This window comes from Microchirus variegatus (genome assembly GCF_963457635.1).
Source record: "Microchirus variegatus genome assembly, chromosome: 21".
Lineage (NCBI taxonomy): Eukaryota > Metazoa > Chordata > Actinopteri > Pleuronectiformes > Soleidae > Microchirus > Microchirus variegatus.
The window spans coordinates 16,468,027-16,494,962 of record NC_139822.1 but is presented as its reverse complement, the minus strand read 5'-3'; the positions used below and the strand labels follow the sequence as shown (position 1 = coordinate 16,494,962).

The 26,936-nt window shown below is 41.9% G+C and overlaps 1 protein-coding gene across 1 annotated transcript; it reads left to right on the top strand.

Annotated features, from left to right (window-relative positions):
* Window positions 1–3,364: 3,364 nt before the first annotated feature.
* eif2ak4 (eukaryotic translation initiation factor 2 alpha kinase 4) lies at window positions 3,365–25,778 on the top strand (the record flags this gene model as incomplete). Its single annotated transcript, XM_083907624.1, has 39 exons — window positions 3,365–3,493; window positions 3,615–3,730; window positions 4,982–5,084; window positions 5,163–5,336; window positions 5,415–5,495; window positions 5,592–5,746; window positions 5,827–5,927; window positions 6,368–6,525; window positions 6,876–7,414; window positions 8,482–8,597; window positions 8,961–9,115; window positions 9,491–9,921; window positions 9,997–10,069; window positions 10,149–10,238; window positions 10,329–10,451; window positions 10,531–10,635; window positions 10,726–10,789; window positions 10,878–10,957; window positions 11,055–11,156; window positions 11,238–11,288; window positions 11,380–11,616; window positions 12,625–12,700; window positions 13,024–13,145; window positions 13,427–13,476; window positions 14,141–14,309; window positions 14,907–15,023; window positions 15,157–15,222; window positions 15,312–15,482; window positions 15,570–15,704; window positions 15,956–16,063; window positions 16,824–16,952; window positions 19,589–19,675; window positions 19,762–19,874; window positions 19,972–20,030; window positions 20,727–20,830; window positions 20,936–21,004; window positions 21,795–21,839; window positions 22,668–22,783; window positions 25,463–25,778. 39 exons carry the CDS (start codon window positions 3,365–3,367, stop codon window positions 25,518–25,520), a joined length of 4,977 nt encoding a protein of 1,658 aa, XP_083763750.1. The 3' UTR covers window positions 25,521–25,778.
* Window positions 25,779–26,936: the final 1,158 nt, after the last annotated feature.

The following is a 26,936-nucleotide window of genomic DNA, read 5'->3' as shown; positions in this document are numbered from 1 at the left end:
GACGGATGCTTCCACTGGGACAAAGCCTGAGGGTGAGGAGAGCCCCCTTAAATAAGACCCAGACTGGGGCCTGGGAACCAGGGGCGTGGCCAAGGGTCCATACAAGTCCAAATAAGAGCTGGCAGCAAAAATCAACAGGCAAAAAGGGTATTCTGCGTTTTGCATACATGGATGGGACGTCCTCACAATGAAGTCACGTGACCCGACTGAGGGGAAACGGGGGGGAAATGTTGTGATTATTTGAAGGGATCTGTCTTCATTGTGATTATTAACTTTCATACTGTTACAAAAGGGCACATTATTTTATTAACTTATATGCCGTTGCTTTTTTCTTTAGAATGAAGATGTAGTGGCACTACTTTGAGTTAATTGTGTCTGTTATGACTGGGCAGAGGACACATACAGTATGTCGTACCCCTTAAATCGCCTTTTCTTTTTACTACACTCATAAGCACCTACAAGGCCCCGCAGCGAGGAGCCAGTCAGGACGGCATCACTCGTGTCTTGTTAAGGAGCTGAAAACAAAGTTCATGTCTGTGAAGTATGCTGCTGGTATGCGAGCGGAGCCGCTTCGCCGTGTGTGGAACAGCTGATGGTAACGCCAGCGGGGATCTCTGTGTGTGTGTGTGTGATCTGGCCGTCTGAGTGGTCTCGTCGCTGTCAGTGCTCCGTCCTGATTGGCCCAGCTGTCTCCTTGTAGGGTTGTGGTGAGCAGCCACTGAGCTGCACGAGCATGCGAGGTGCGCAAAGAGGAACTCCATATTTGTGCCCGGGGCCACTTAAGTGTATAGTTTAGCTAGATGTACACTGTACCTTATGAGGTCATGCTCCTCTCTGTGCACCGACGATACAAGCATTTGAGTGAGCTATGAAAATATCGTGTTTGAGCTCATTTCAGGGACTGTGTTTTATATCATGTGAGGTTATATCATAGCTATATCAAAGGTATGTGAGAACATACTCTTCTTCTTCTTCTTCTTCTTCAGACCACCACCAGATAGACACGGCACCTCCTATTTATAGCTAGATTTCCTTCCTATCTCCACTGATAGAAGCTAAATGCGGCAAAAGTAGTTATCAGAGTTATGCGCTTTCGCAGATAAGACCTTAATAGACTGGCTTGATGCTGCGAAAAAGGACGTCACAAGCAGGATCTGCTGTATTTCTGGATAGGTTTTGTCACGTCTGACATAATAACCCTCATTGCGTCGTCAGGATTTGGGTTCGAAGACTTAAAGGTGCATTATGTAATAAATCTAAAGCAACTGGCCATAAAATCCTCCTAATATGTCACAGAGATTCAAAAATAATGTTCATATAACAAACTCGCCAACAACAACAGTACGGACAAAATATTTGCATTAAAAAAAATATTTTGCAGACTGCAAATCATGTTTTGACATGTGGCGCCACCTACCGCCTTCAACCAATCATTGCAGTCAGTGGAGTCTCAGCTGCCGAGCGACCACGGGTTGCCAGTTACGTCAGAAAACAAAACTTAAAAGACCTCTGTGTTTTGAATTTGAATGTAGTAACTGTTTTTGGCCACATTCTTTACATATGGCACCTTTAACAGAGAACATTATTCAATTGTTGCAGCTGTATTTGTTGGTTCTAAACCCATACTTGTTATAAATCATATGTCATCTCTTTTGCGTTGTTAAAACAGTCTGATTCTGCACAATCTAACACCTTAAATACACTTTTTGAAGCACTATACAAGTTCCTTAACGTAATGCAAAGGCGAAGCAAACTTCCTGACGTGATGTTAATAAAGACTTAGTAACGGCTTTCTCCCTCAGACACAGCTCCACTCTGTCTGCACAACCTGTTCAGCTCAATGGAGCCTTTGTGGGATGTTGCATTTTTCCCTACGGCATATTTTCCAAGGTTTGTTTTCCACTTTAATTCGAGGAAAGCCCATGTAAATAACCCCCGAGTTGCTCTTTTAAGTTGTTTTCAACAGAGGTCATGGACATGTATCCGTGTAGCCCTTACTAGTCATTTAGCACGCCCTATTTAATACGCATTTTGGCCAAAATATTACAAAATACCTCAATACTTCCTCTTCGGCGGTGTACTTCCTGTGGTTCTTGCAACAAAACGTTGAATTTCAGATCTCGTGTTTAACACCTGGGTCATTTTTCAACAGTGAAACATCATTGTAACCACTTTTGACCTTTGACCCTTGGGATAGATATATTTTTCCTGTCCCATGTCAATCCTGCACATTTCTAATTTCTATTCCTACAATTTCACGACACATATTTGACTATATCAACCAATTTTTATATCATTTATTTATATATAAAATCAAAATATTCAGAAATGTCTATCGAATATGACGCACAATTACAAATTTACCTAACGACCTAAACCAAGCAGCAACCAAATACACAAATATTCTTTGTTATGGGAAATCTTTCCACCGGTGCACAGCTGTTAGAAATTAGCATAGTAATAATTACATAATTATATATAATAAATAACTGACTACTCTTTAAATGCGCCATATGTAAGAGTGTGGCCAAAAACGGTTACCACGCTCAAATTTTACTACGGCAAAACTTTTAGGTTTTGTTTTCTGACGTAACTGGCAACCCGTGGTTGCTCGTCAGCTGAGACTCTACTGGCTGCAATGGTTGGTAGACGGCGGTAGGTGGCGCCACATGACGCCAAAACATGATTTCAAAACATAAACATGATATGCAGTCTGCAAAATATTTTTTTGAACGCGAATATTTTGGCTGTACTGTTGTTGTTGGTGAGTTCAGTTTGTTATATGAACATTATTCCTGAGTCTCTGTGACATATTAGGAGGATTTTACGGCCAGTTGCTTTAAGTATTTTGCAAGGTCGTCTCAAATGGTAACTAATCACAATTATTTTTGATCAACTTTTATATTATATATATATATTGTCATAGTGATTATTCCTTGTATTGTATGGACGAACTAGGTTACTTGAATTTCAGTTAATGTGTATTATTATGATCCTCCCTGATGTAGCCCCCCCTCAAAAAGTCTAGTGCCCTCTAGTGGTCATCCTTGACAACGCAACGTGATGACGTTTCTCCTGCGACACAGGAGGACGCTGGCGACAGCCACGCGCCACCACCACCACCACCACAGCAGTGGACCTTGTTATTGTCACTTTTGCTGTAAATTAGCGTTTACCGGGTGTTTTTTTTTTTGCTGAACACCCGCTAACGACTGAGTTTAGAGGGACGCGGAGGGGAGAGCGGAGCCGCTTCCTGCTTCTGTGTGACGGCTGTGGCTGTGGGTGTGTGCGTGTGTGTGAGAGATAGTGTATGTGTGTCAGGTCCACAGCAGCACTGCCATGTAGCTGGGGGGGGCGCTGAAGAATGAGCGGCCAGCACACGACAGCAGACTCGTCAGAAGACCACACGGTCCAGCAGGAGAATGAACTCGAAGCCCTCGCCTCTATCTTCGGAGAGGACTTCACGGACTTGCGGAACAACGACCCGTGGAAGGTAGCTAGTTAGTTAGCTAGTTAGCATTCGCTTTGAAGTTAGCTAGTGATGGGCAAAAAGTTTGACAACACGCACAGTGCAGCACAGTGTAACGCCATTGATATGAACGACTGGCTTTCAGGTTAAAAGGCCGCCGGAGGTGCACCTCTGTTTGAGGCCCAACGGACTGAACAATGGACAGGAATGCTACGCGACCGTGGACTTGCAGGTCAAATGTCCCCCCACGTACCCAGACGTGTGAGTATTGACTGACCCCTGTGATTACACTTACACAGCATGGCCTCCATGCTCGCAGTGGTGGACAGCTGCTGCTTACTGAAAACCGAGCTGTTTATTTCACTGTAATAAAAGTACTGAATATGCAGATGCTCATGTAGAAATGGACTATGTTTACATTTACATGAATATTCTGATACTAACGGGATTTAGACACTATTGTTGTTAAGTGCTATGCTAATGTTTACATGCATTTTCTGACGACTGTAAGACAATTCAGTTTAACTTATAGATTAGAGTTCTGTTGCATAGCTTTTAATCGAGAAATAGGTCATGCAATACTATGATACTGGTGAAAATCACTGTAGCAGACATCAGGAAAATTGAAAAAGTGAGATCTAATATCTGAAAATATCACACTAAATGCCTCAGTAAGCAACAGGTGGCATGCTGTGTAAGATTGGAGCATCATGTTTTTGGTACGTGCATCAGCACACTTGTTTTATGAACAACTTGGTTGTCAAAAATAGTCGGTATATACAGTCAACAATCGACACAGTTCTCTTCTTTTTGACATCACGTCATACCCATTCTTAATCAGATTGTTTCAGAGCAGTGGACATAATCGAGACATAGTGTCAGATTATGCTTTGTACGGTGTAGCTAAGAAGTTGATTGGAATATTCTGTTAGTGACCCGCATCGTAATCTAAGCAATGTCGTATTTAAGTAATATTTCATGTTTATTTGGAAGGGACAGTGCACATTAATGCATATCGCTATGGAATACAAATGTAAATATGTTAGAGTTAGCATAACTGCTACATTGCATCCGCAAGTAAAATACAAAAAAATACACAAAGCAACAATATGCACAGTAACAACAATACAATCTAAGATGAGAAAAAGTGCTGTATTGTCACAATAAATATTGTATGAATTGCACGTTTTAAGAATGCAAGAATTAAAGTGCCGTTATTATGCATAAAATGGAGAATACTAGAGCTGCAGTTATGGTTATGGTTATTCTCAAAATTAATTAATTCTGTAAAATGTCAATGAATTTTGATCGGTGTTTATTTAGCTTTAATGATTACTTTATTCATCCAAATCCGTCCGTGACTTTTTGAGTTGTGTTGCTAACAGACAGACAAACAAACAACAACAAACAAACTCCGGCGAAAAACACATACCTCCTTGGCGGAGTTCAATAATAATCGATTGATTGAATAATTGTTGCAGCCCTAATCTGTGTAACGTACTATCTTATCAGGCCTCCGGAGCTGGAGCTGAAGAATGCCAAAGGCCTCTCAAATGAAAACCTCCAGAACCTGAAGAGTGAACTCTCAAAGCTGGCAGCGGTGCGATGTGGAGAGGTGAGTCGAAGCGTCCACTCGCTCACAGACAGACGGGCGTATAAATAAGACTGATCGTCTCTGTACCTGTCCGTCCAGGTGATGATTTACGAGCTCGCGGATCACATCCAGGGTTTCCTGAGCGAGCACAACAAGCCTCCGCCGAGCTCCTTCCACGAGGAGATGCTGAAGAACCAGCGGAAGCAGCAGGAGAAACAAGCGATGGAGGAGCAGCGGAAGATAGACCAGCGACGCAGACAGGAGGAAGAGATGGTGAGGAAGGGACACGGAGACTTTGGATTTCTAATTCCCATTTAATTGTGAGTTCAAAGATGTTTTTATCCTTCTTAGGAGAAAGAGATTATGGCTGTTATCCAAAGAAGAGAAGAAGAGAGGCGAGAAGAAAAGAGGAGAAAGGAAATAGCAAAACAGGTAACTGAGCCGCACAGTTTCTCCCATAAAGAAGCAGTAAAAGTCTCAGTGTTTTTGTTGTAATGTCCGTCCTGTCTTTGGTGTTAATGTTCATAGGAGCGACTTGAGACCATGGAGCAGCCGCTCTCTGCTAACAGCAGTTCTCTGTTAGGGAAGAGCCCCCCAAGCCCAGGGGCAGCGCCATTTGAGGGGAACGAATCGAGGAAAGGAGTTGGTAACCGCCGTCGGACTACCTCGAGCACACGCCACAGGTCCACGGCATACCACATACACTGCAAAACAAACGTATTATTATAATAAAAGTGTCATAATAAAGCTTTTGTTTCACCAGACGTGACACGTTTAGTGAAGACAACCATCGCTCTCAAGAGGTTCTTCACTTCAGCAGCAGCACTTTTGGAGAGCTCGTCGTTCACAGGGGGAAAAGTTTAGGTGAGAGATGTTTCAGGTGATGCACTTACACTATCGTTCAAAAGTCTGGGGTCACTTATTAGAAATGTCCTTATTTTTGAAGGAAAAGCACTTTTGTTAATGTGGTAAACGACTATTCTAGGTGCAAACGTCTGTTTTTTAATGGAATATGTACATCGTGTATAGAGGCCCATTTCCAGTGTTCTAATGGTACATTGTGTTTGCTAATCGTGTCAGAAGGCACGATTTGAAAACCCTTGTGCAATGATGTTTGAACAAAAATGGATGAATGAAAATGGATGAATAAAAGTGTGACTTTTAATTTAAAACACAAACAAAAATTGTATAGGTGACCCCAAACTTTTGAACGGTAGTGTATAATAGTGCAAAGTGGCTTTTATTAACCCCCATTAAGCTGTTGGGTACTTTTCTGTTTGCATTAATGTCCCTTTTAATGTCAGGTGAAAGCGAGAGGCTCGGCCGCAGCGTTTATTATGGATTCGAGGCAAACGCTGGAGACTTTGCTGTGATCTATGAGTGGTCGCTGTGCTGGAACAAGAAGATGGGCAAGTTTTTCACCAGCCAGGAGAGAGGAAAGATTGACAACTGTAAAAAACAGGCAAGTGGTAAAGTAAACACAGCAAAAACCATATGGATTGTACTCGACTGAAACTAACACAAATAGAGCTGAAACTAACGATTATTTTTGTATTAGATTAATCTGTCGATGTCAGAAAACGTTAAAAAAACGTTGATCGGTGTTTGTCAAACCTGGAAATGACGATGTTCTTGAATGTCTTGTTTTGTCCACAAACCAAAATGATTCACTTTTAATGATTTCTTTGTTATGTGGAGCAAAGAAACAAAGAAAATATTCACATTTAAGAAGCTGAAACAATCAGAAACCTTGTTTTAATCATGAAAAAAAAGCTTCAAACCAATTCATCGATGATCAAAATCCCTGTGTAGATCCATGGGGCTGAAAATGAGTTCAACTCCCTCCTGAGACTGGATCACCCAAACTTGGTGCACTACAAGGCGCTGAGCTCTGCTGAGAAGGACGACTGCCTTGTGATCAATCTCCTGGTGGAGCATGTCCCCGGGGTCAACTTGAACCAAAACCTCGTCAGCAACAACCCGGTCCCTCTGGATAAACTCCGCCATTACGCGGCCCAGCTGTTGGCCGTGCTCGACTACCTTCACTCCAACTCCGTCGTGCACAAGCAGCTCGGCGCCTCCAGCGTGCTGTTGGACTCCGGGGACAACGTCCGATTAAGCGATTACAGCTTGTCCAAGAGATTCGCCGACATCTGCAAAGAGGACATTTTTGAGCAAGCCCACGTGCGCTTCACCGAGGGGACGGCGATGCCGACAAAGATGGGCAAGAAAGGCGACGTGTGGAACCTGGGCCTGATGCTGCTCGCGCTGAGTCAAGGGAAAGAAGTGAAGGACTATCCAGTGACGGTGCCGGCTTCGCTGCCTGCCGATTTCCAGGACTTCCTCCACAAGTATGTACAGACACACGGCTTAACTACTTTAGCAGAGTTTATTGACTGTAAATCATCTGCTGTGTGTTTGACATGTGCTGAAGACTTTCCCAGAACTTAGTGCTGCTTGTTTTTCAAAATTTAAATGTGATTGAAAGTCTCAACACAATTCCAGTGGGTTGAAGCTAGTAATTATTAGCTTGATGAACCAGCTGAGCTAGTAATGAACCAGAACCTAATTATATGTTGTAGTATCCAAAAGCCCTTATATATCTATGCCGGTATTTTCATTACCAATTATTGTCTGGATTAACTGAACAGTTATAAATAATAATAATAATGATAATAATAATAATAATAAATTTTATTTATGGGCACCTTTCTAACCACTCAAGGTCACCTAACCAAATCAACAGTAAAACACTCAGTCCATCAAACAAGCAGTCATAAAAGCATATAATAAAACAACATATTAATACTAATAAGACGAGATAAAACTCGTTAATAATAATAAAAACAAGAGAAAGGGTCAAGCAAATGAAATTAAAGCGAGAGATAAGGCTAGTCTAAAAAGATGGGTTTGCAGGTGAGATTTAAAAGTGACATATAATAAAATTCTAAACAAAATGTTAAAGTTTCCCAGATCTCAAAATAATGACATCCTCAAATATTTTGTTTTGTCCAGATTATAAACTAATTTAGATAACTGTCATAGAGGAGCAAATAAACTTCTTTTAGAAGACAATTATAAATAAATTAGTCCTTTATCAGTCCTAATTAGTACATTTTCCCTAAAAACTATTGATGAACTAATAATAGTAGTTTGATAATGAACAATTATTAAACTATTGCTCTCTGCAGAGGACAGTAGCTCAGCAGAGAAAGTGAGTAGCTATAATTTACAAGTTTGCTCCTTTTTGCATGTTCTGCTTGCATGCTCACATTTCTGGGATTTTTGGGTTCATTGAGTTCATCAGGTGTTTTACTTGCTGTGGGTTGGGGTTGCTTTGTATTACGGACAGACTGTACTTTTCCAGCTCGGTGCCAGAGCTCCCACTTAACGTCTTTTATACTATTTCATGCTATAGGTGCGTGTGTATCAATGATGCTGAGCGCTGGACGCCTCAGCAGCTCTTGGACCACTCCTTCCTCAAGCCTCCGTCGCCCAAAAACCTGCCACAGTCCAACGATGCCAGCCCAGAAGGTGAACCACACACACCTGCGTTTACAATAGAAGTTTTCAGCTGTGCTTACATCATTGCACAAGGGTTTTCAAGGGTTTTCTAATCATCCAATAGCCTTCTAACGCGATTAGCAAACACAATGTACCATTAGAACACTGGAAATGGGCCTCTATACACCTATGTACATATTCCATTAAAAACCAGACGTTTGCAGCTAGAACAGTCGATTACCACATTAACAATGTATAGAGTGTATTTCTGATTCATTTAATGTTATCCATCCATCCATATTCATCAAAAATGAGGACATTTCTAAGTGACCCCAAACTTTTAAACGATATCCCAATAGTTTGGCCTTTTTTTAATGTCTCTTTCCCCTTTAGATCTTGCTGAGGACTTCGCCTCATCGGTCATCCCACGAAGTCACATCCTCAACGCTCCGTTTATCTCCGGCGTGCAAAGGCAGTTTTCGCGCTACTTTAGTGAGTTTGAGGAGCTGCAGCTTCTGGGAAAAGGAGCCTTTGGCGCTGTGATAAAGGTACAGCTCCTCCTACAGTAGCTTTATTGTGTCACCCAGTGTCCACATTGTTAAAGGGATAGTTCGTAATTTTGGACATAAGACCTATTTTCCAACTCAGTCGGTGTGATGGAGACGCCTGGAGACGTTTTCAAGAAATTTCATTCAGTTCTTCTAGTTGCAGAGTTCGCTGTGGTGCACTGTGGAGTCGGTATGAGTGTTTCTAATGCCATGCTAACTTTTACCATTGACTTGCGCTAGCCATAGCACCAGCGAACTCGGCAACTAGAAGAACTGAATGAAATTTCTTGAAAACGTCTCCATGTTGGAAAATAGGTCTTATGTCCGAAATTCCGAACTATCCCTTTAAGCTTTTCTTTCTCTGTTGCTCTTCAGGTTCAGAACAAACTGGACGGCTGCTACTACGCCGTGAAGCGCATCCAGGTCAACCCAGCCAGCAGGCAGTTCAGGCGGATCAAAGGCGAGGCGACACTGCTCTCGCGTCTCAACCACGAGAACATCGTGCGCTATTACAACGCGTGGATCGAGCGCCACGAGACGCCCTCCACGGGTGTGCTGAGCAGCGACAGCTCCGAGCCTCAGAGCACGGCCGACGACGTTCCCCGAGGCAGGGATCCGCCGAAGCGTCGGAATGAATTCGGCCTCCTCGACAACGTGGAGGCCAACGCGCCGCCTCCGGCGCTGTCGAGCTCCGTAGAATGGTCCACATCCATCGAGAAGTCCTCCAGCGCCATGTGTAGTCGACACCAATCGAGCGACGACGAGGACGACGACGACGAAGAAGATGTGTTTGGTGCCTCTTTTTTGTAAGTTTTCTTTGTTTGGCGGTAAAGCTTTCTCCTGCTCAGTGGACTACTTATTCTTTATCTTTCTTCATTTAGGCCGTCGGATAGTGACTCGGGAAGTGATATCATCTTCGACAATGGCGATGAAAGCATAGACGAGATGTCACAGGTTTGAATAATGACACTTTATTATTATTCATCCTCTGTTTTTAACGTACACAGTATAAGAAAAGTATTTCTTTTTCCAGGTTGACCCAAGCAAAAGAACAGCGACTGACACGACAGAGAGCACCGACTTGGATCAACCACACCGCATAGCGCATTACTTGTACATACAAGTGAGCTTCACCGATCCATTGTTGTTTTTTTAACCACTAGAGGTCCCTCTTTCTACATAATCTCAACTCTTGTTCGCTCGTCCCCTTTAGATGGAATACTGTGAAAAAAGCACTTTAAGAGACACCATAGACCATGGCCTGCATCAGGACCAGAATCGGTTATGGAGGCTGTTCAGGGAAATACTGGACGGCCTCGCTTACATCCATGAGCAGGTACAGTTTTACGAGTTACATACATGTATCAAGGAAAGAAAATAAACACCCGATTAATGATTCTCTTCTTTCCACAAAGGGGATGATTCACAGGGACTTGAAGCCTGTCAACATCTTCCTCGACTCGCAGGACCATGTGAAAATTGGAGATTTTGGCCTGGCTAGAGACCATCCTGCTAACGTGGTATGCAGTTAACAGCTTACTTAACCACTTACTCACGGTGTGGAGTTAATGTGAAAGAGTTTATGTCACAAAACTGCGTTTGTCTCTCAGGCCGCAGGTAAAATCGAAGTCGAGGAGATCCACTCGGCAGTGATGCCCAAACTGGACCCAACAGGTACACGGTTTGAACATATTCACACAACGCTGACGACTGGTGTCTCATATTCAACACTTAAGTGTTTCTTTTGTGTCACTGTCTCCAGGTAACATGACGGGCATGGTCGGCACTGCGCTCTACGTCAGTCCGGAGGTTCAAGGAAATACTAAAGCTACCTATAATCAAGTGAGAATATAAGCACAGAGTTGTCTGGCTAAATTCTGAATAATTTTACAGTGTACATTTGAGTTATAATGATTGTTTTTTATTGTTTTGTCCTCAGAAAGTTGACCTGTTTAGCCTGGGAATCATACTCTTTGAGATGACCTATAGGCCGATGGTCACTGGGGCTGAGCGCATCTCTGTCCTGAGCCAGCTGCGTGTTGTATGTCCATATTCTCACATCTGGCAGTTATTTAAGATGCTTGGGGCTTTGAAACTTTCCTAATCTCTTCTCACTCTGCAGGAGCCAATCGTCTTCCCTGAGGACTATACTGCGTATGAGCAAGGAACACAGGTAGGACGACTGCAGCAACACAGCAGATACACATCCTCTTCCCTTTCTTGAATTTCAGTCTAATAACAGCTCTTTTTTGTGTGTCTGTCAGAGGAAGGTGATACAGTGGCTGTTAACCCACGATCCAGCTCTGCGGCCCACCACCCAGGAGCTGCTCAAGAGTGAACTGCTGCCTCCATCCCAGATGGAGGAGTCGGAGCTGCACCAGGTGCTGCATCACACCATGGCCAACATCAACGGCAAGGCGTACCGCACCATGGTGGGCCAGCTGTTCTCTCAGAATACCACGCCGGTCATGGATTACACCTACGACATAGACCTGCATAAGGTAGGGCTTGTGTTCACCATGCCTTCGATATGACCTCACTGCACATTTTAAGTGTTATTATTGGGATTTCTCAACAGTTTGGCAAAAATCTGAATCAGAATCTGTTTTATTGTGAAAGCTGCAGTGTGTAACTTTTAGATTTTTTGTTGTTGTTGATGTTATTGTTCTGCCTCCGTTTTGCATTGCATCACATTACTTGTATGCTGCATCCTTTTGTCTGAAATTGTGCGCTGTTAATAAGAGATTTTCAAGCTTTTTTGGTTATTAAAACCAGATTTCTGATTGTTTTAGCTTCTTAAATGCGAATATTGGCTTCGTTTCTTGGCTCCACATAACAATGAAATCATTAAAACTGAATCATTTTGGTTTGTGGACAAAACAAGACATTCGAGAACATCGTCATTTCCAAGTTTGACAAACACTGATCGACGTTTTTTTTAACATTTTGTGACATTTTATGAACCAAACGATTAATCGCGAAAATAATCGACAGATTAATATATTACAAAAATAATCTTTAGTTGCAGCTCTACTCTCTCTAATCAGTGCTATCAGGCCAAAGGGGGGCATTGTTGCTGTTTCATCCATCTGTCTTGATAGAAAAGTGATTACAGAATGAGCTAAAAGAGACGATGCAATATAAATAAAGTTTAAATATTAGAAAAATATGACTAGAACTACAGTATATACAATATGACCATCTGTGTAGGATATGCATAGGTGTTGCAGAAGGGGTATATCTGGGGTTACTGATAAGGCTAAAGCAGAGGGGAAGAAGCTGTTCCTGTGGATTATTAAATAGAATGTACCAGTCTGAGATAATTATATCCAACGTTTCCCCTCTCTGCCTTTAGATGTCACTGCAGACACACGAATGGGTCTGCAGCAGCCCCGTCCTCGCTCCTTCTTTCATGTGGTCTGTGCAGAACAGACCAGGAGAAGGCCTGTTTGTGCTTAATCAATGTCTTCTGATCCCTTACAGAGGTTGTTTGTTTGGTTTCCCTCCAGGGCAGCTTCAGCTTCAGCGGTGCCAAATTGCAGCAGCATGTGTATGAAACAATCACCAGGATCTTCAAGAAGCATGGTGAGTACACTATGCTTGTTTAGTGTGTGTGAACGTGAGCTTTTGTTGACTCTCCCGTGCAAACCACTTGGACTCCTGACCCGCTCGAAGCCAGTTTTTCAGGACCCTGACATCTGCTATAGTGAGGGGCAGCTGAACAATACACATACTGTTGGGCAGCTGAGATTCCGTGCAGGTGTGCGCGCTATTTTTTTGTGCACTCTGATGATGATGTCCAGCTGTACTTATGTATTTATCCTCGCTCGGTATCTGCTCGCATGCATCAGTTCTTTTCAGGGTTACCTTATGCGTACGTTGCAGTGATGCGCGGTGTTTATCATCAGGTGCAGTCCGTCTCCAGACACCGCTGCTCCTGCCCAGGAACAGGAAGTTGTACGATGGCAGTGAGCTGGCCTGCTTCATGGACCACAGCGGAATGCTGGCTACACTGCCCTATGACCTTCGCGTGAGCACCACACACACACACACACTCACGCATACGCTGGTGTGTGCATGTCTACACTTGCACACAAACACTAATTATCCCGACTATTTGCATCAGCAAAAGCAAACGCACCCATGGTGTGAGGCTGCAATCAGCAGCCACCTTGAGATCCTGCTACCTCAGGAAACCCAGAGGACTAAATGGCTGTTTCCACACTGTGATTGATTACAGGCTGGTATGCACCGACTTCACTGTCATTACACAAGTGTACCCAAGTGTCTCGATTCTCTTTTTCACCTTAGATGCCGTTTGCCAGATTCATCGCGCGCAACAATGTAACTCACCTGAAAAGGTAAAAGTTTCGAAACCAGTTTATTTTCATGTGAATCACTTATAGGTAGCTCGTAATTGCTATGTGTATCTTTAATTGCATGAAGTATGAAGGTATTTTGTGTATCTATTAGGGGTGGGAATCTTTTACTGTCTCACAATTTGATTTGATTCTGATTTTTGGGGCTACGATTCGATTCAAAACGATTTGATTCAAAATGATTTCTAGAGGTGTGCAAATGATGATCTACTCCAGTTTTAAACATGTATCCATGCTTAGATGGAATTGTCATAACTGTTGCATAAAGAAATATCACATATTGCATAAGTAAGAAAAATAAAAGTGCCTCTTTTATTGTGACATTTTATATCGATTCTGAATCGTAACAAATGAGAATCGCGATTCTTATGTGAAACGATTTGCGTTTAATACTGTTTATCTTCATTTGTCGTCGCCTGTACAACTGGTGTTAATTGTATTAGCGATAGCATACCCTGAGTGCTGTTTTTGACTAGCATGTACAAAATCCCTCACAAGTAAATGAACTCTTTTGGTGAGTGTGTTTTGAATCAAGTAAATACCGAGATCAAAGTCCTTCCATGTTCCGAGTTTCTCGGGAAAACTCAACTCGTCGTATATAACTTAAATATTTACGTGTGTGTTTTTCTCCTTCATCTTGCTCTAGGTATAGCATCGAGCGCGTGTTCCGCCCCAGGAAGCTGGATCGCGCTCACCCGAGGGAGCTGCTGGAGTGTGCCTTTGACATCATCACGCCCGTCACCAACAGCTTGCTCCCCGATGCCGAGACCATTTACACCATCTCGGAAATAGTTCAGGAATTCCCTGCACTCCAGGTTACACACACATGTGAACTGTCTGTTATATATATATGATGCAGTGAGCTTAGACTGTGTGCTCGTCACAGAACGGTGCGTTTATGAGCTGCATGCATCTATGTTCTTTCATTTCCCACAGATGCCATCATTGTAACCTGTCCTGCTGTTGTTTTTTCCTCTTTTTACATCCCACTCACATTCCTGACATACCAGAGCATGTGTAACCCTGACAGATTTGCACTGTATTTATTTTTTACCCAAGTGAATCTGTTATGTGCAGCTCTGTTCACTTCCTTCCCGCCCTCTTCCAACACAGTCCGTTTCCTGTCCACACATTCTAACGCTACGTCAGTCTCCAGACACAGAATTCCTGTGCGTGTCGCAGTCAACCTTGAGTCTGTCCTGTACTTCATCCGTCAAAGATCCTCCTCTCCGCCACCCAGCTCTTTGTGCGAAAGCTTTTAAGAATACGGGAGTCCGACAGAATGAGAGGGCAGCCGGACACAGCCGTCATTATTCACTGAGACGCTCATTGTACAGTAGTGCTTTTGGTTCTGACGGTAATTGCAGCCGAGACGGTCAAACGTGTGTGTGCGTGTGTTTTGTGCCCCGCAGGAAAGAAACTATAACATTTACCTGAACCACACCAGTCTGTTGAAGGCCATCCTGCTCCACAGCGGAGTCCCTGAAGACAAACTGAGCCAGGCCTCCAGCATTCTGTGCGACGCTATGGTCAGTGCAGGTCACAACATGTGCATCGCAGATGTTATTTGCGCTGTACATTTCCTGGTTTAAACATATACAGTGGTGTTTTTTTTTTCCCCCAAATATGGTCGTGAAACATTCTACTTGTATTTTTCTTCAGAGTGAAAAGCTGACCAAACGTGAGGTGGAGGCAAAGTTCTGCAACTTATCATTGTCAACAAACAGTGTACGTGAAAGCAATGAGTCCCACAGCAATCCACTCACACTGATTTGATCATAACCATTGACATCTCTCCTCTCCTCTGTTCTGTCCAGTTGCAGACACTGTACAAGTACATCGAACTGAAGGGAAATCTGCAGGACCTGATGCCACTTCTGGCGCCGCTCACCAAGCACAAGACTGCTGTCCCCCAGCTGGCCAAGCAGGGCCTCAAGGACCTGGAGGAGCTCACAGTGCTCCTGTGTCGACTGGGAGTAAAACTGCCGGTCATTAAAAACATTCCCTTGATTAGATGTTGCAAAAGTTTGTATTTTCTTTCCTTTTTTTAAAAAGTTATTGTTTGCCCTCTGTAGGTGGTGGTCAATTTAGGTTTAGTGTACAAGGTGCAGCACCACAGCGGGGTCATCTTCCAATTTGTGGCTTTTATAAGGAAACGCAAACGAACTGTACCAGATATCGTGGCTGCTGGAGGACGGTACGACCACTTGGTAGGTTTTATACGTTCCACATGCTAGAACTAATACATGAACTGACTTTAAGTCCCGCAGATATTATTCTGGGTATTCATTTACCTTCCAGATGTGCATGCACTGTATGTGAACCATGTTTTTCTCCCCCCCCCCCTTTTTTTGTTTTTACAAACAATAGCTGCGATGTATTCTGATGAGTTTTTGTTTACAATACTGCTACATGATGTCGTATTGGCGATTCAGTGTCCGTGGTGTCTTTATGTGGTTAGATCCTGGAGTTTCGAGGGCCAGCCCCCACTGTACCGGTCCCCTCTGCAGTAGGAGCCAGTGTGGCTCTTGACAAAGTCTGTGCTGCTATAGCCAACATGGAAGAACAAGTGAGACACACACACACACACACTCACACACTCTGATTATTGTAATGAAGGAGCAGCAGACACAAGTTTCATATTTAATGATGCCTTATTACAGCAATCTGCTGCCACACAGCCACTTTTAGAAATAACTATGTTCAGTCTGACTCTTGATGCCATGGCATTATTTCTGGATATTCTATATTTCAGACTTCAGAATGTGAAATTATGAATAAAAGTATATCCAGTGTATACTACCATGCAAAAGTTTGGGGTCACTTAGAAATGTCCTTATTTTTTAAGGAAAAGCGCTTTTTTTCAATAAATATGACATTAAATTCATCAGAAATATACATTGTTAATGTGGTAAATGAGTATTCTAGCTGCAAGCATCTGGTTTTTAATGGAATATGTACATAGGTGTATAGAGGCCCATTTCCAGTGTTCTAATGGTACATTGTGTTCGCTAATCGTTAGAAGGCTGTTGGATGATGAGAAAACCCTTGAAAACCCTCGTGCAATTAGGGTTTAAATTATTATTTTGAATAGAAATCATTGTTTCTTATCTTGACTATATTATTTTCTATTCATATTGCAAATCTATTGATGAATTAAAGTGTGACTTTAAAAGGAAAACAAAAAAAATGTATAGGTGACCCCAAACTTTTGAATGGTAGTGCATATAGACAAGTGCTAAAATGGTTTAGTTTTAATTTTTAAATACAATTCACTAATCTTTCACAGTTTAAGCGTTTTATTATTATTATTTTTTCTTCTTCTTAAGACATTAGTAAGCTCCTGTGACGCCCTTGTGGTCCCAGTTGGACATTCGTCAATGTCCAGAGCCGTCAGCGTGGTCCAGAAGCTGTGGAGCACCGGCGTCTCTGCAGACATCGCCTATGATGTCTCACAGGTTAATGGGTTTCCATCACTAAAATACATCATTTTTTCTTGCATTATTATCCCTGAGTTCTTTAAAAGTGTTTCATTCATCAGGGAATATCCATCCATCTACTGCCACTGACATGGGGTGAAACCCTTACCCGGGAATAGAAATAATTGAATCTAAATTGGCTTAAAGATGGTGTTACATTTGAGGTGGAGAAAGCATAACTGGAAATACCAACCAGTTGAAATATAAGGAATAATGCAGCAGAAATATGTGACCACTGAAAATTGACCCAAGTCTAAATATACTTGAGCTAAAGAAAGAAATCCTCTCAGACCTGTGTAAGGGTTTAAAGGGGATGTATGTGCAGAGCTGCACGCTGCATTAAATAGTTTTAACAGAAGGATTTGACTGAGTTCATCCGCGACAGATTATGTAACTGTGCCCTTGTGTTTATTGCTATTCTAAACTCAGTCCCATTTGTTAAAATGGTGGGAGTCGATGAATGCATCAGGTGATTTGCATGAGGGTGCCCCATTACCCCTCCCCGCTCACACATGGCAGCATTATGTCGGCAATAATGGTGAACGTGTCAGAAAAGTGATAATGTCCCAGACAAAGAACTGCAGTTGCATTTGATACAAGCTGTGTTGTGATCTATTAGACACACTTGTATTAAAGTTGTTTGATGAGGTCATGTTTGCCTGAATCATACTGTAATGGGAGATCAGCCACGCTGACATCAGCCCCTTCAAAGAAAAATCTGTATTCACTGGTCCAGAACTCCAGATACCAAGCTCTTGTCACATTCATCATGATTATGTGACAAACTGATGTCACACTTGTTTGTGTAAAACACCCTCTGTCGGCATTTTAACCCTCCCTTACTCTTTATAACCTTCTGTTGTTTCCACTTCTATAGCGCGTCAGTCTTCATTGTCTTTTGTTCTGGCACAGGACAACATGTGATTGGCTGCCTTCCTTTTACCTTAAGTCCTGAGAAGCAATTGGGAAGGGTTTGGTTTGGCTGCAAATGAGCTGTATTAAGTTCTAGAATTTAAAGACGGTTTGTGTGTGTGTGTGTGTGTTTGTGTGTTCTTGTACTTGCGCCATACTGAGGACCAGTGAGGGTTTTTAACCAACAAAGTGAGGACATTTTGGTCGGTCCTCACTTTGTTTTCATTGAAATCACTTCCTTAGGTTGCTATAACATGCTATACTCTGTCAAAAAAAAAAAAAAATTCAAATTTTGGACGACATAGTATATAGTATGACTATATATTTTGTCAACACAATTACAAAATTTTCGACCAAACATTTTGCGTCAATTTTTTTTTCAAATTTTTGACCAAACATTTTGGGTCCAATTTTTTTTTTCAAATTTTGGACCAAAAATTATGTGTAATTTTTTTTTCAAATTTTTGACCAAACATTTTGGGTCCAATTATCTTTTTCAAATGTTGTACCAAAAATTTTGCATCAATTTTTTTGTCTTTTTTTTTTCAAATTTTGGACCAAACATTTTGGGTCCAATTTTTTTTTCAAATTTTGGACCAAAAATTTTGGGTCAATTTTTTTTTCAAATTTTGGATGACAGTATAGTATGACGTTTTTGTCAAATTTTGGGTCAAATTTTTTTTCACATTTTTTTTTCAAATTTTGGACTAAACATTTTGGGTCAAATTTTAGTAGATGTCATTCATGAAGTAGATATTTGTAATTGTGTTGATTTATAAAGTGGAAATGCTGGTCCTCACTTTGTCAGCTCTTTTACCCGGTCCTCAGTATGCAGCAAGTACAAGAATGTGTGTGTGTGTGCGTGTGCGTTAGTGTAGGCAGACCAGTGGCAAGTTGTGGGAACACCTCGTTTGAACCTCCTCATTAGACTTTTTGTTAACACCTTTCACATGCTGCCCTCTTAAAAGACGACCAAATCTGCAAAGCTTTATTTCCATCCTCGGGAGACGGTTCCACTCTTTTAGCGTTTATTAGCCAAATATGGCAAAAGCTCCACTACCACATGTGGTCGGCACCACTGGGCTCACAGCCCCAGAGCTGCCCCGTTGCCCTCCAGGCTGTGACTTCCCTTTCCTTCTGACTAAGTTGTTCACTGTCAATGAGGAAAAGGGAAGCCAAAAAACTCACACACCCACACACACACACACACTTGTGCTACGCTGCACAGTTTGCATTAGCGGAGTTGGCAAAGTGAAAGTAACAAGAATAAACTGCGCTGACACACACCAACATAGATTGGACCAAACTCTGCTTCCATGGGAAATAATGTGATCATATGGTGTAGAAGGGGGTGGTCACCGTCCATTTGTCCACACTTTTATCAACAGAAGCAGTTTCTCTGGTACGTTAGGTCCTCGGGCGTCCTCAGGCATCCCTCAAGCGTCCCTCAGGTGTCCATAATCAGACCAGTCACAATCTGAAATATCCATATTGGTCTTAGATTGTGTTGAAATGTGATCTTTTTAATCGTTACTGTAAGAAATGCTCTGCAAAACTTGAGTTCTCAACAGTCCGGTCCTGAAACAATTATCCAGACGACCACAATTCTGGCAGTTACTGCATTTGTATGTTTGTCATTGCTGTGTCTTTTAAACCTAGTTCTGTGTGAGAATAATTCATCCTTTTGTTGTTTGTGTGTTCAGTCTCAGGAGACGTTGATGGACCACTGCAAAGTGGCAGGCATCACCTGCATGGCCCTGGTGTCTGACAAGGAGGGAAGCTATGTGAAGGTATTGCGCAACACACTACAGATCACAGATTACCGTCATGTCCAAAAAGACATGTGTACCGACGCTTATGTCTTTTACATTTTCAGGTCAAATCATTTGAGAGGGACAGACAGTCAGAGAAACGGATTCCAGAGTCGGATTTGGTGGACCACATCATTCAGAAATGCCGGACCAAATTCTTTGACGAGAGAAACACAAGGTAATTCAAATGTGGGTTTTAATGCTCGAGATGTCTGAGAGTGACATAACATAACAAGGGGGTCGTTCTGGTAAATGCTGTCTGTGTGCTCCTGCAGAGAAATCCCTGAAAGCATGTCTCTTCAGAACCCCAAAGGATCGCTGCTCAACACCACAGGTACTGTGTTCAGCCTGGGCGTCTCGTCTACAGTCGGCTCCCATGTACTGTGTACTGTAGCAGAGACACACAGTCACACCTCTGTTTTCATACAGTTGTGCTGTGACTCCACTAAAGTGCTGCATGACGTTAAATCATGAGTAATGAATGGGAAACTAAAAAAAGTATGACTGATTAGAGTGTTGCATTTAACTGATTTGTAGTGTGAATAAGCGCAAGTGTTATATTTAACCCATATTCAGGTAACCAGCGCCATCAGCAGTCAACAAGGATAGTTTATGCTACATCCACATTATTATGCTTGCTGTCCTCAGAAAACAGAAGTTTGAAAACGCTGCTGGCTCCGCTTTCTTTGTTTGAAAAATCCTGGCCTGCATTTTTAGTCTGGTTGAGTAGAAACAGAGGTCTTTGGAAACACTGACACTGTTACCCAGATTTGCTTCCTGGTTCTTATTTGCCACAACTTGGACCGGCGATCGGCTTTGAAGGAAAAGTTAACTTAAAACTTACTTTCAGTTTCACATCGCTGCTGCTGCTGTCGTGACAGAAATCCTTTGTTGGTTTTGGGTGTGGATTACTCTTGATGAGGAGCTTTTTTTCCCCCAAATGAAAACATAATGTAGTAGCAGTATGTAGAGTCACTGTTTTTGGTACCGAGAGAAAAAACGGATAAAACATTGAAATGTCTCTCTATAGGGTGTTCAGAGCAGCATGGGAGCAGCAGCACCACCAACCTGAATGTGAACATCATCAGTCCTGAGAAAGTTTCCTCCAGTGCTAAACGACGCTATGAGACTCAGGTATAAACACACACAATCTTAATCATAGCTAGGTTTTATTTTACTAAAGACCACTGTGATGCACTTTTCCTTTGTTTCTACTTATACCGTTGTTCTCTCTCCCAGGTCCATACCAGATTACAGAATATTGGTAGCACTTTGCAGAACAAGAGCAATGACATAGAGGTCCTGGCGGTAAGTCATTTTGTTTGTTTACAACCCCGGCCCCCAGCTCCGCCTGTTTTTCTTTGCTCCCCCAACGACTTTTATCACTTCAATTCATGTGTGAAATCACAGCGTGAGGGGAAAGGCCTTCCTTTTTGAACGCTTAAACATGTGAACAACATCCGCAGCAACCCTAATATTGTGCTTAAAATCCCCCACCAGAGGTAATATGGACTGTGAATTCATTCCAGTCACGACCAAAACACTGAACAGTTCACACGTGTGTCATATTTAAACGGCTGCTGCATTATGATTGTTGTAGATTTATGGCAAGATATTCTCTTAAGTAAATAATCCCTTTATTTTTTTACCATATTGCCACATATTCAGAATTCATTGGTCATCCTTGTTTGTGTTTGGCAAAGCAACAACAAATGACCGTTATAAACACAGGCATAGTCACCTTGATCCAGTCAGCAGGTACGCAGGCCTGGAACGCGATAGCATTTCTGTCTCAAAGCAGTTCTGATGAACCCAGAACCCCATTAGCCCCTTACTGGAAATGAGACACGGGAGTACTTTCAGGCCTGCTGCGAGTATTGTGAAACTGTTCTGATGCTGCACTGGCCTGGATAACGTTCTGTTGAAAGAATTACACAACCTTGTTGGACGTACAGCAGTTGATATTTTAAGTTGCACGGAAACTGTGGCCTTTTCCGATCAAAATATGTCACGCGTTTTTTTGTTTGTGGAATTGTTGAGCCGTTACGTAAAAGGCTCCATTGTGTTTTGATGGAACCCATGCTTGTTTTTGTCACAGGTGGACCTGCAAAAGGAAACGCTGATCAACTTCCTGTCTCTGGAGGTCAGTCCCCACACATGCCTCATCAAGGACGTTGCAGAGTTAATAAAAGGCTGTATTATAATAAGGGTTTGAGAGGAGAAGGAGGAGGGTGTGGGGATGGAAAGAATAGCCAATAAAGGTCAGGATTAGAGACAGGAAGACGGGATCCCGTCTGCTTCCTTACAGTCCCGTCTGACGAGGAGTGAAGTGAGGGAACACCCTTGCCTGTTAAAAAATCTAACGCTTACACTGTTAAAATGATTCACATATGTGACGCAGTATAGCTAACAAAATGCACATTTAAGAGGTGTTAATATTCACATTCCGAATTCCTGACTTCACTCGTAAAAACCCAGATTCCCTTCAACATAGGTTAAAAAAAAAAAAAAAAGACTAATTGTACTGTGCTGAGAAAGCTGAAAAATGCTCTTAACACTGCTGTTATGTAATCAAAATCCTTCGCTTTTCAAATGAATGGGTCACATATGTCGTCAGCACCCCATAGCAAGTGTCAACGAAAAGACATTTAGTCAATAAAACACTTGACAATACCGAGAGTATACAGCCAGGCATGTACAAGAGGTCTGTTTTAAAGTCACACAAGGAGCCAAAAATATCCATAAACCCACTGTAGCTATGCAGCTTCACTGCTCTGCTACACACGACATGCAAACATATACTCCAAGGTTGCAAATGAAAACTTATGTTCATTCCTACAAAATTACAAAGTCTGCCGTTTGACTCTGAAGTCAGAACAAACTTTGAAAGAAATCACAGTGTGTTACATCAGTGAGTTTGGGGGTCGGTTTTTGCATCGTTTAACCGCTTTGACCTCTGCTCTGTTTTCAGTTTGACAACGAAGAGCAGTTCAACAGCAGCGTGAAGACTCTGCTCTCTCGTCTCCCAAAGCAGCGCTACCTGAAGTCCATCTGTGACGAGATCCACCATTACAAAATTACAAAAAGGTGACCGATCCTACCTTACTAAACTTCTTTGAGAAGATATGTAGGTTCCTTCCGAAACTTCGAGAAGATACGTAGGTTCCTCATGAAACTTCTTTGAGAAGATATGTAGGTTTGTTACCAAATTTCTTTGAGAAGATACATAGGTTCCTCACAAAACTTCTTGGATAACATATATGTAGGTTCCTCACGAAACTTCTTTGAGAAGATATGTAGGTTCCTCATGAAACTTCTTTGAGAAGATACGTAGGTTCCTCACAAAACTTCTTTGAGAAGATACGTAGGTTCTTCACAAAATGTCTTTGAGGAGATATGTAGGTTCCTCACGAAACTTCTTTGAGAAGATACATAGGTTCCTCACAAAATGTCTTTGAGAAGGTATGTATGTTCCTCACGAACCTTCTTGGAGAAGATCCGTAGGTTCCTCATGAAATGTCTTTGGGAAGGTATGTAGGTTCCTCACGAAACATCCTTGAGAAGATACATGGTTTCCTCACAAAACTTCTTTGCGAAGATACATAGGTTACTTATGAAACGTCTTTAAGAAGATACTACAGAAGGTACTTGTAGAAAATATTTTCCTTACAAACTTGGAGAGGGTTTAGTTCATCATTAAAACATCCAAGACAGAAAAATAATCCTTAAACAAACTGTCTTGCAGAAGATTAAATGCTCCTCTGATCTCCTTTCTTGAGATGAAGTCTAAAGAAGGATTGTCCATGACGCTCAGATTTCAGTTTTTTTTAATCCAAGTCTGTGTTTCTGATGTTGTGATGTTTGTGAATGCAGAATAGCGAGCAGCGCTGTGAGCAATTCCACAGATTTTACTCTGTCATGAATGAGATAGTAAAAGAAAAAAAAAGAAAAATCAAAGCCTCTCTCTCTCTCGCTAACTCTGGCTTCCCATCTGCCTCTTTGGAGCAGTTGGTTTTAATTTCCTGTCTCTGCTGTGTATTTGATTTGCCATTTAGGGGGGGAAAAAAGGTTTTGCTGATAAATGAGCGTCATAGAGGCAACAATGGATATATTCAGCATGTGTTTTTATATGTTTGTTTAGTTGTTTTTCATTGAATGTGGGGCACAGGCAATTGAGGCCAGATGAGCGAGCTAAAAAGCTCATGCAGTCACCTGGCTGCAGAAAGACCATAAACTAAACTGATCCCAGCGGCTTCGCAGTCGGTGAGCGGTTTCCTTTCAGCCAAAACCACGGTGGGCAAAGCCTTGCGTGTGTGTGTAACGTGACGACACCAGCGCAGGCCGCCGCCCCGTCTGGTCACCGTCTCCAACACTGTTTTAACAACACTCGTGAGTCATGAAGTCATGCTAGCTTTAGCCACGTTCACATCATGTTCGATTTATGGCAGAATTGAGAAACAGTCCCATGTTTCTGACTCATCACGGTTGGTCGTTGGTTGTTTGGTTACACACTGTGTTGTGTGAGGATTTCAAATGCTGAGAACTTTGACAACAGAACACTATTTCAGTGTGCAGCTGCCATATTTGTTTGTTTGGTTACCAGTTTCCTGTTTATGACTTGGATTTTTGGACATCAAAGTGGAAAAAGGAAAAGAATTGTGAAATCATATGAACATGGTCTGAGGCATTTTAATAATGTAATGGCCATCTTCAGCACAGATTAGGATGATGGTTATCAAACACGGTATTGGACAACTACATTTTTAAGTAGCAGTCACTTGTGCAAGATTCTTACGTCATAATACAGAAAATATATTTGGTAGCATTGTTGCAAATTCGCCAAAAACGCCTCAGTTTTCGCGTTCAATCCAAAATGGCGGCCTTCCTGTAGGATTCACAGTTGTCATCGACTTTTATTTAGGGCCCAACCTAATAAACGCGTGTACCAAGTTTTGTTCATGTACGTTAAACCCCGACAGGAGATGACCTACTAGCACTTTTTTGCGTCAGTTTTTAGCCCCTCCCACTTCCAATTTTCCAACGACTTTCACTCGCAATCGTTCACCAGGTCTGATGTGGCTGCAAAAATCTGTGAGTTTTGGGGCAAGGGAAAGGCCTCAAAATATAATAATAATAAGAAAGAATTCCTTCAATTTCAATAGGGTTCTTGCACAGTCGTGATCGAACCCTTATTAAAAGTGCCATATGTAAGAATGTGGCCAAACTACATTCAAATTCAAAGTACAGAGGTCTTTTAGGTTTTCTGACGTAACTGGCAACCCGTGGTTGCTCGGCAGCTGAGACTCTACTGACTGCAATGATTGGTAGACGGCGGTAGGTAGGTTGCGCCACATGCCAAAACATGATTTCAAAACATAAACATGATTTGCAGTCTGCAAAATATATTTTTAATGCACATATTTTGTCTTTACTGTTGTTGTTGGTGAGTTCAGTTTGTTATATGAACATTATTCCTGAGTCTCTGTGACATATTAGGAGGATTTTATGGCCAGTTGCTTTAGATTTATTACATAATGCACCTTTAACAATTACATGATTTCACTTTTTAGTTGGGGTTAGTTTAATTTATCATGTGAGTGAAGAGACTGGACATGAGGTCTTGGCAGGCCGCTGTGTTATGTGTTATTTCAGCACGACCCGACCTAACCTACAGAAATACCATATCTGGAAAAATCCTCGCAGCTGCGATTTTATTGTTGCAATTCTTTGAAGCCTTTAAAATGACGGATGTTGTCCTCTTTGCAGGATGGCTGTGGTCGTCTTATACAGCTACAAGGAGGATTACTTCAAGATCCTTCTATGAAAACCTAAGGTGTTCTTTCACGAAACTGGAGACGAGGACTTTTCCCTCCCACCAAGGCTCTGTGGACTTCCACTGGCTGATTTCGTCATTGGACCTACAGTATCTACTTGAAAACTGGCTGATTTCGTACCTCCTCCCTTTTGGAAAGTGTGAGACCAAGAGACATGTTTTTTTTTTGTTTTTTTATATATATATTTAACCAAAAGTCTATAACTTTCCCAGAAGTGTCTCCAGTGAGTGTCCTGGAGAAAAAGCACTTGGCCTTGATAGAAATATAGAACTTGAGAAAGGGCTTTTTTACTCAATGTGTCATAAATACAACATTTCTACATTTCTAACGGGGAGCAAAATGTAAGTAGAAATAAATTGCCTTTTCCCACATGCTTTGATTTGATGTTTTTTTGGTTTTAAATACCGATATCCTCAAGGTGTTTGAAACTGACCGTACAGTTTGCTTTGTTCGTCCCTCTAGAGAAGATCCCTCACCTATTATTCCATGAGCAAGCTTTGTGATGGACAAGTCAGAAACAACAGCACAGTCTGCGCTGAGGATGATCCAGGCGTTTTTCCACCTCTGGCCTGCAGGTGTTTTGTCTTTTCTGGTTGTTTGTAGTAGCCCCGCTGGATAAACGAGAGGGGCTACGTGGCTTTTCACTAGCTTGCTGATCTCGGGAGGACAAGCTGGACACATCTGCGTGTGCTCCCAAGATAAAGGAAAAACGACTGTGGTAAGGATGGAAACACAAAAGTGCACCAGTTCCAGTTTGTAGCAGGTGTGTCCAGGTGTGTGCAGATCTGTGACTGAACTAAAGAACGACCCAGTCTTTAGAAAGCGACGACAATCACAGGCCAACTTTGGTTCACACATTTATTTTTCAAAATAAGTGTAAATGTTACAGTTCATCATCTAGAAAACATATTTACAAAGGTCTGCAACAGTGAAATAAATAAGGCTGTGTAGAATATAACAGATACAAATGGTAAATGGTCTACGACGCGCAGCAGCTTTTAGCTACCGAACGTTCATTTTTCAAAGAGGGAAGAAAAAAAAAAAATCTCAAACTATAGTTTAGTATTAATAAATAAAGCTATGTGAAAAAATAAATAAGGTACTCTTCTGTCCTGCTAATTTAGACTACTACAGTTTTTTTTTCTTTTACACATAGAAGAACAAAGAATTTTTGCGTAAGCTTTTACAGTCACCTCTTCTTTTTTAAAGCATGTGGTCGCGGTTCACACGGGTAAATCTCGCGTCACTGAAACACTTCGGAATGAATCGGTCTCCAACCAAATTTGGCATCGAGAGTTTTCTTTGTATTGAGCAAATTGGCGACGGATTGAGAACTCTTTTTTTTTTTTTTTTGCAAACAGACGAAACCTTAGCTTTGTCTCATAATGATTCCATCCTTTTTTCCT